This window comes from Pavona decussata, unplaced genomic scaffold (assembly GCF_977016875.1).
Source record: "Pavona decussata unplaced genomic scaffold, jaPavDecu1.1 SCAFFOLD_1005, whole genome shotgun sequence".
NCBI lineage: Eukaryota > Metazoa > Cnidaria > Anthozoa > Scleractinia > Agariciidae > Pavona > Pavona decussata.
In genome coordinates this window covers 15985-25857 of record NW_028145967.1, presented here as the reverse complement: position 1 = coordinate 25857, position 9873 = coordinate 15985, and the positions used below count along the sequence as shown (strand labels likewise).

Here is a 9873-nt window from a genome sequence, read left to right as displayed (position 1 = left end):
TTTTTCTTAAACCAGGGTGACTTAATTCTAATGCCCTTTGACCTCCCCCATAGAGACACAGGCTGTTGACAATCAATTGCATCAAGCTGACACAAAGCCTGGAGTGTGGCCTAAATGCAGGTGAGTGACTTGCAAGTTTGTGTGAAAAGCAGAGGGGTGGGGAGGGAAGTGTTGTGAGACTCAGTTAGGGTGAACTTTCTGTCTCTGCGTAGGTTAAGTGCAGGTATGTTTTTGAAAATCCAGGTAGATATTAGCAGTCAATTTAAGTGGGCTTGTCCCAAGTTGAGCTGCTACATGCGAGACTTAGTACATTTTGCCTGCAAACTCAATTTTTGCCTTCCAGAGAGCTATTTGCCTGTGATATCTGTGCGAATTTGCAAAAACGTGCCTGCTAGAACTGGGCCTGAAGCTGGGCACCGCCCAGCTTCAGGCCTCTGTGGTTCTCCAAACTTGAGGGGGCTTGCCGTCAAGGACCAGTCTGTGAGCTAGCCCAGGGTGAGGGCTTACTGCTGGGGGGTAGCTCTCGGTTGTGTGTCAAAAGCTCCGGGGTGGGGAGGGGAGGGTATTGTAGCCTTGAGCTTGGTCCAATTTGCTGTTTTTCTTAAACCAGGGTGACTTAATTCTAATGCCCTTTGACCTCCCCCATAGAGACACAGGCTGTTGACAATCAATTGCATCAAGCTGACACAAAGCCTGGAGTGTGGCCTAAATGCAGGTGAGTGACTTGCAAGTTTGTGTGAAAAGCAGAGGGGTGGGGAGGGAAGTGTTGTGAGACTCAGTTAGGGTGAACTTTCTGTCTCTGCGTAGGTTAAGTGCAGGTATGTTTTTGAAAATCCAGGTAGATATTAGCAGTCAATTTAAGTGGGCTTGTCCCAAGTTGAGCTGCTACATGCGAGACTTAGTACATTTTGCCTGCAAACTCAATTTTTGCCTTCCAGAGAGCTATTTGCCTGTGATATCTGTGCGAATTTGCAAAAACGTGCCTGCTAGAACTGGGCCTGAAGCTGGGCACCGCCCAGCTTCAGGCCTCTGTGGTTCTCCAAACTTGAGGGGGCTTGCCGTCAAGGACCAGTCTGTGAGCTAGCCCAGGGTGAGGGCTTACTGCTGGGGGGTAGCTCTCGGTTGTGTGTCAAAAGCTCCGGGGTGGGGAGGGGAGGGTATTGTAGCCTTGAGCTTGGTCCAATTTGCTGTTTTTCTTAAACCAGGGTGACTTAATTCTAATGCCCTTTGACCTCCCCCATAGAGACACAGGCTGTTGACAATCAATTGCATCAAGCTGACACAAAGCCTGGAGTGTGGCCTAAATGCAGGTGAGTGACTTGCAAGTTTGTGTGAAAAGCAGAGGGGTGGGGAGGGAAGTGTTGTGAGACTCAGTTAGGGTGAACTTTCTGTCTCTGCGTAGGTTAAGTGCAGGTATGTTTTTGAAAATCCAGGTAGATATTAGCAGTCAATTTAAGTGGGCTTGTCCCAAGTTGAGCTGCTACATGCGAGACTAAGTACATTTTGCCTGCAAACCTCAATTTTTGCCTTCCAGAGAGCTATTTGCCTGTGATAATTATTAGCAGTCAATTTAAGTGGGCTTATGCCAAGTTGAGCTGCTACATGCGAGACTTAGTACATTTTACCTGCAAACTCAATTTTTGCCTTCCAGGGAGCTATTTGCTGATGATAATTTTTTAGCAATTAATGTAAGTGAGTTTGTTCAGACTTGACCTGCTACATGCTAAGACGTAGTAAATATATTTTGGCTGCAAACTTAATTTTTTCTTTGCAGGGAGGTGTTTGCCTATGATACCTTGTAAGTTAAAAAGAAAAAATTGTGTACTCCAGTTCGGGACGTTGAACGTTGAACTGGATTTTTCATCGCGGAATTATCTGAGTCGATTTGAAATTGGACACAATAAAGATTACTATAATATTGCTGAGGAGCTATTTTACTTTTTAATTATTTTTTGGTTAATTGACAGAAAATAAGTATAATATTTTCTTAATATTTTTTTTATTTTACTGATTCTTGGTTTAATTTATCTTGTTCTTACTTTGTTTTGTTTTTGTCCTCTAGGGGAATTTCTATAAACCAGCGTTGATGTTGGAAAGTTGAGATATTGGAGGCTTTACGGAACCTTACCTAAGTAGATAAACTACCATGTAGTTTTTGTTTAAACTCACTTAAAGTCCATGGCTACCATGAAATAATTTCTCGCTAAATGTAATTACTCTGTCATTTCCTTGCATAATCACCCCTCCCAGTAATGTGGGGTATTTTTCATTTTCTCTTTTGCTCATCGCAAATGCTTTACGCTGTTATCAGCTGATGTATACAAAACCACATTATATAACAAATTAAATAATTGCGTTTTCTAATGAAAAAGCCGAAAATCTCACATCCAAACAGGAGAATAATTGTTTGAAATGGCATGCGAACTTTTTTCCTGGCACCTATGAGGAGATCCGTTGGGAGAAAAATCCCACCATGTGGATTCACAGAATGACAAATGGCTGTTGGATGGTCACACTTGGAAATGAGTGGTGAGATAAGCTGGGACGCAAATGATGTCTTCATGGCTAAAACTTGTCGTTCCTTGTTGGTTAATTATTCAATTTACGTTAGATGTACACGGCTGAGAATTGAATGCTGATGATTATATTAAGAAAGGTCGGCAAACCGAGATGAAAGCGTTTTTTTCTTGGTTCATAAAGAGAAACTCCCTACAAGACATAAAGTCCTCTAACCTAAGGGCTCCATCGCTCTTGTTTGTTTTGCAACAGTTCGATCGTCAAAATCAATCGAACGCAGTTGTTTTATCAACCTCGATTTATTCCGATTAATGAAGCGTTCGGTTTCGTTTGAGTAGTTTTTTCGGGTCTAGAAAGACAGGACATCAAAGGAAGCATAATAAGTTTTAATCAATACAGCCAACTCCTTTTATTGTGGACACCCTCGGGACCATAAGTTAGTGTTCTAAATAGCGACTGTCCGTAATAGCGGGAATTTATTTCTTTGAAACGTCTATAATTTATTTTCGCCTTGGACCTTGCTGCTGTTCGTGTTGTCAGGGTGTTGACTGTAGTTGTGAATATTAAACGCTCAAGTGGGAGCAAAATACATGGTGTCTCTCTAGAGCTACCTTCTTGTCAAACCTTTCTCTTTACGCAGAATGAATGATAAATACGCGAAAGACGCGTTAGTTTAGCCACTCTAGTTTTTATTTAATAGTCAAATACAAGAGATAGGTTTCTGAAACGGAACACTCTTTTCTGTTTATAGGAATGTATTTCATTAGAATTTCGAAGCTGAGATTTTTGGGGGAATTTAAGAATATTTTAAAAAATAAACCCGAGCCCGAGATTTGAAAAGAATGTAATTTTGTGTTGAAAATTTGTAAATACAATACAGTTATATGTTTTAACAAAACAGGATAAAATGATTCCTTTCTCTAAACGGCAAAACTAGCCAACTGATAAACTGAATGTCACACGCTAAAATCTGAGAATACTCACAAGAATATTTTAAGCCTAACATCGGCAGAAAAAGAAGAGTATTCAGTCTGGGCCGGAAAAAATAACATTGTTATGAAAAGAAAAGAGTGTATTGCGATTCACTTAAAAAGAAGAGTTTGCCTTTGTTGCTGGATTTCCCACTCAGCATCGTTATAGTTCCACAGAAGTTCCGTATTCTTTGTAATATCACGAAGGGTAACAAAGAAAACACGGGGATGGTCTGTGTTCTTAATTGATACGAAGGGCTTCACATTGGCATTCTGCCTTGAGTCCTTGGGGTAGCGCCCTAAATTAGTAGATTTTGGGGGTAACCTTCAAAAGGATCTATCTTGATAAAAACAAAGAAAGAAAGCATTAAAACGGTAGACTGGTATTGTTGTGCAACTTGTCAGAAAATTGTATACCATAATGGAGTCCAGCTGTGGGATTAAAAATTGAGTTGAAAATAGGAGATATCAAGTTGTAAGTAGTTTTTCTTAACCTCAGTTTAGTGTTTTTTGTAAGTATACATTTCAGTATTGTATTTTGTTGTGTTGTACTGTACCGCTCCATATTTGTCAATAAAACAGTAGAAACATTCTGAAAGTGCCCATTGGTGACCAACATTTGTGTGGCTTCCCTTCCAAGAAAAGACATACGACAATTTGACGAAGGAAAGTTGTTTTCCTAGGAAGGTGACTCCCTGTAACTGACTAACTGACTTCAACTGTGATCACAGTCACAGCTGGTTCGACTACAAATAGAAGGTCTCATTTGTATTTACGATAATTCTCAATGAAAACGAGAAATATGCTAAGGCCAGTGGCACGTAAAAGGTGAACAAATGAGAAGACTACGGTAGTTTTGAAGTTTTACATGTCCCGAAGTACTGTTCAGAAAAAAAAAACGTGTGTTCGTTGAAAATATATCCTCAATTTATTGTTGGAACTGTGTGACGTGTATCCCGAATGGGAAGCGGATAAATTTACGATAAAATTGAATTCCACGAAACTGTGTTGGAAAATAATTTTAAGGCCATTAATTTATTTCTACACTGAAGATAAGATTATGCCCATTAGACAAAGAAAGTTACTCTTTCACTCATAACTAATGGCCAAAATACTCTGGATAAAAGGTAGCCCAATTTAGGACTGCAAAACTGGCAGCATTGAGATACTGTTATACTTGCCTTATAAAAACCTGTCTTCTTCATCAGGTATTTAGTCTGGCCATGCAGACTGTCATCTTCAGTCCACACAGGCACCGCAGCGCAATACTCTCGGAATATGTCTTCTGTTGGTACAAACCTGTGTTCGTTTCCTTTCGCAACAGCAAAAGTAATAAATCGTTTTAGAAAAGGACATTTTGCCCCACGCTTCTTCTTGAGAATTAGTTGCTTCACGATAGCAAATTAAGGCACTTTTACTGAACAGTACGCGCGCTCGACGTAAGCTCACAATACGCTGATTATTAGCTAAAGCGCTTTAGCTTTTGAAACATCGCTATGCCGCATGGAATTTGAGGTTAGCAGCATATGGCATAACTGAAAATCTTGTGATATACTTACTTGCTTACAACAATCCGTCAGGGACGTTGGACTCGCTATATAAAAAGTAAAGTAATTGTGTTGAACTAATCAGACTTCGACACACTGAAACTCTTCATTACGGTAGAACGTTATTCCAAATTATATTTTCCCCATGAAGATTATTGTACCCTGCGGGGACGGCGGGTCAGGGTATGCTGGGGAGGGGGGGGGGGAGTAGCCCCCCTCTACCTCTTGCGAATACAGCAATTTATTTTGTTTTAGTATGGGGAACAAACGAAGAATAAAAGAGAAAGAAGATGCTCCCAAGAAAACGGCGCGCTCATTCACGTTATGAAGTGGGCACTAGTGAGCCACATCATCCGAGCACAGCTCTTGACTACTACCAAGGACTATACTTTGGAGCATAAGATTGCTTAACATCTGCTATAAAGGAGCGCTTCAACCAGCCAGCATTTCTTGTTTACAAGAAGCGCAAGTGACGCGCGACGCGAAAACTTTGAATGTACACGAACGAGATTTCATTGGCTAAGTAACAAAAGTCTGTAATCTAATACACGTTAATCCTGCTACCAGTTTAACAGGAGAGCGTTTTCAACCGCTAGATGAGTGGAAAACCTGGCTTCTTTCTCAAATGTGTCGAGCACGATTTAATAATCTGTCCATCCTAAACACTCACAAGACAAGACTGGATGGCATTTGCCTGGTACCGGTTGCCAATGCTTTTGTATCATAAAATGACAATCGCAAGAGAAATTTCGGGAAATTCACGGTGGCGGATTTTCATTAACTATTGTGTTAAGAAATAAGATTGCCGTTGCTACACTGAACTATCGACTCATGGAGCAAAACTTGTAATAATATGTTGTAAAAGACCATTTTATAGTTGTTAAAACATTTAGTTACTTTTATTGACTCCGTCAGATTGTTGTCATTTTTGAGCAAGGGACCGGATCGTGTCTCTTGACATTTTTGACTGAATAGTAAACTACTTCTGTTAACGTTAATTTGATTCATGCTCGCAAGTTATTTTCATTAGAAAAGACGTAGAATACATAAAAGTATATCCGCTAGATGAAAGTAGTGTTTGAATCGTACTTGCTTTATTTCGTGACGAGGATTTACAAAGCTACGACCTTATACAAAAACTGTCGGAAACTTTTTGGCAGAAAATATCTCATAGAAAATGTTGAAAAACCATTTCCGAGCCTCTCGATTTCAGAATTTTCTGGGGGAGGATGACTCGCGAACCCGGCGCTCGTTTTCAAGCCCCCCAGTTGAAAATAGGCTCCACCGTCCCCTGCCCTGTTCTACCAAAATAATGCAATCAGATACGATTGTTTTGAAAACGTTTAGTGGGTGCAAAGTTCCACAGGCTCGGACCAGTTAATTACAATTCGCGGAAAAAAAAAAGACGGAAGCAGCAGAGCGTGGCTTGGAAACACGCAAAAATCAAATTGTCATCAGAAGCTCTATCCAATAGTTCAACGAGATGTTATATAACTGAAACCTAACCTAGTGATAAACAGATCTTAGGCCAGTATAGAGTCCTAGTTTTTTGGCTCCTTTCCTCCAGCAATCACTCGAACATTCGCGAAAAGTAAAACAAATATACCCTCTTCATTGTATCTCAAGTGGTCTGGTTGCCCGATAATTGAGCAATTATCTATGATGTCTGCACCAGATGGCATGCAGTTCTACAAAAACACCCCCTGTCGTGCTGTTGTACACAAAAACTTCCTTCCGAATTATCCTTAATGTCTGAGACTGGCACTTGTTTTACTTCGTAATAAATTAAGGTACATGGTCTAATTATCAATTTATTGTATGCACGTTCCTTGCGTAATAAATGAATAAGTAAAAGGAGAAAAATAGACGGGACTACTGTAATTACTGCATCTGCAGCAGTGATTGCAATTGCGAAATCTTAATCTCTTCTAGAACGCTCCTGTAACTTACCAGTTTCACGTCACAAGAAGCTTCTCGTATCTTCCAGCTAAAATAAATACGCTTGCCAAAGGATAAATATAACGGGTTTCTTTATATAATTAGATATTGAAACACATTATATTCACAGAGATATGTTCCCAAGAACAATTACCTTGCAGCTGGATTTTGATAAATCGCTCAAGACACCCAAAGTCAGTTCCCAAGACGCGTATTACTGCACGAGGCTTAGAACACACCACTTGGGTATATACTGCGCCAACGAAGAAAACATTCATTGTTTTCTGTACGATGAAACTATCGGTACCACTGGACCAAACGAGGTGATATCTTTAATGGATTATTTGCTCATTCAACTTGAAAATAAGCTTGGAAAGCATGACCATTTAATTATTTGGTGTGATAATGCTCCTGGACAATTCAAGGAATGCTTCCTGTTTTTCTACCTGGACCATGTAGTAAGAAGGGGACAATTTCTAAGAGCTGACTTGAAATTTTTGCTTGAGGGCCACACTTACTCCGTTTGCGATAGACGATTTGGAAATATACAAACGCTCTTCCAAAAGCACGAAGTTATTGACACCCCGCTAAAATGGGCAACAGTTTTGGAACAAGAAAAACTATCCGGCGTCACAGTGCATTGCGTTACCCTAGACATGATAAAGGACTACAAATCTTTCCTTCGACTACAGTACGTAAGCCGTAACGAGGACTTAGAAGGGGAAAGGTTTGAGGTCAAAAACATCGCCTGGCTCAATTTCGGATATGGAGAACGAGTCAATGAAGAGGGGGAGCTTCAGCTGGTCCATCATCCTGATAACGTCTTCATTAGATTCAAAATAAATCCTAAACAATTACCGCGGAAAGTTTCCTTTATAAAGAAGAAACAAGCTACTGAGCTAAGACCAGAACTTCTCACTAATTTACGACAAGAAAGGAGGCCGGTACGCGAGGACGTTAAACGATCTTGTGTTAAATTAGCACAGAAATACTTATCTGAACATGCTGTTCGATTTTATGAATCACTGCCTTCTACTGATGATGAAAATGATAACGCCGCACAGTGAAAATAATGAAGAAATAAATAGGATTTTAGTATTCACTAGCTCGAAACGAAATGTCGAAAAGACGTTATGACAACTGAGTTGGTGCTGCAGCAAGAAGGACCTTAAGTAAAGTTGTACTAATGTTGTATTAGATGCAGTTTTCACATTCACTGCATGAGTTTAATAAATATAAGTAATTTCCACTGAATGTCGTTTACTTAAATATAAGGGGGTGGGGGCGTATAACAATAGCACATTTTAACAAATGGTATTTTTTTCGAACAAGTTTTTACAGGGGCACCCAACGGATCGTTTCGGTACTGATTGTCTGTTCGGAAGGCCCTTAATCCCCTACAATTTTCTAAAAATAATTTTCGCCTTGAACTTTCGTGATATGGGAAATTTAAGGCCTGGTGTTTTCGGATTGATAAAATGTCGTTTCGGGTACCGAGAAAAGGTCAGCTAAGATTTTCGGAAAGGAAATAAGACCTAATTTTTTTGGGAAATGGACAAAAATGCCCTAGTAATTTCGAAAAGATTCAAGTTCCCCTAGAATGACCGAACAGATAAAAATATTATAGCGCAGCTTTAAATGAATCTACAGAGCTTTAAAGGCACTCCAGATAGCCTAAAAAAAGCGTTTCAAATGATCTGAGAGAAAACTCTCATTGGGTGCCATTGTTTTTACCATACTACTAATTGATTCATGGCGCTGATGGTCACAGCCCTTGTTCAGTGTTGACTAAGTGTAATTATGCCCTGTAAGTCGTGTTTTATTTGAACGCTCAGAGGCAATGCAAGGCATTGACCTCGGCTGAATAATTAACACTACAGATCACGGCCCAAGTAACCAAATTAGTGTTACTTTAGTGTTTGGCATAGCGTCTGATATCAATCCTTAAGGCAGCTGAAATCGTTGTTTCTTAGAGAGTAATCAGATGTTTTACCAAACAATGTCTCTAACTGTCTCATAAACATCAGTTGAGCTTTATGCAAAGAGTTAACAAAGGACTCTACCTACAAATTGATATATTTTAATATAGGACTTAATATGCAATCTGATTTAGATCTAATACAATGAAATGAATTTTTGCTTTTGTTATTCAATGAAGATTTGAAACTCAATTCGCTACAGATCGGTGACGTGCATGACTGTGGCGTAACATCTTTTAGCCTTCTTTTCAGGAATAAAGTTGTTAAGTTAGCGCGCCGAGCCCTTCACACTCAGGCCTGTGAGTAAGGCTGAACTTAATAATACGGATGACTTAATAGATTTAATGGTATCACTACCTTGAAGTTCCGTGTGTTTTTGGTGATTCGATTGCGCGATTTCCAGCAATCGTTCGGGTGCATATATAGCGTGCCTATTGTTGAAAGTTTAATTAGGCTTTCACTGTTTTTTTTTTTTTTTTTTTTTACACTTCGACACGAAGTCACACGGAAGAACAGAAACGACGCAGAGTGTCTGGCTTGGCTGTATTCCATATTCAGGCGTACCCGGAGATCCATGAACTTATATGGTAATACAGTTTCCACCTGAATCACCGGAACTTATTATAGACGCTGAGAAATGTGTAACAAACGTACGCTTTGTGGTTTGAAAATAATGCCAATTCGGCCCTCGCGCGCCAAATGGCATAAACAACTAATTGCACGCTCAAGTCATATAGCAAAATAAACCTGTTCTTTCGTAGCGCCTTTATCGGCAATGTCTGTTTTAACAAGTGAAAAGACTTATTTATAAATTTCTACCTCATTTCATTAAGAATATAGAAACCCCTGGTTTAAGGAGCCCATGTTATTTACTTATTGATGTTTCTGGTATGAGGAGAGTACACAACGCTCTTTTTCTTA

General features: G+C 39.7%; 1 protein-coding gene and 1 pseudogene across 1 annotated transcript; one reads left to right on the top strand and one right to left on the bottom strand.

Moving 5' to 3' along the window:
- Window positions 1-1379: 1379 nt before the first annotated feature.
- On the bottom strand, window positions 1380-6717 carry LOC146448351 (uncharacterized; annotated as a pseudogene).
- Window positions 5983-9057, top strand: LOC146448350 (uncharacterized). Its single transcript, XM_085102666.1, has one exon. The coding sequence runs from the start codon at window positions 7108-7110 to the stop codon at window positions 8038-8040; it is 933 nt and encodes a 310-aa protein (XP_084958792.1). The 5' UTR covers window positions 5983-7107; the 3' UTR covers window positions 8041-9057.
- The last annotated feature ends 816 nt before the right edge of the window (window positions 9058-9873 follow it).

Bases quoted from the DNA above. Each gene is read 5' to 3' on its own strand.
- LOC146448350 (XM_085102666.1), top strand. From the start codon at position 7,108: ATGTTCCCAAGAACAATTACCTTGCAGCTGGATTTTGATAAATCGCTC.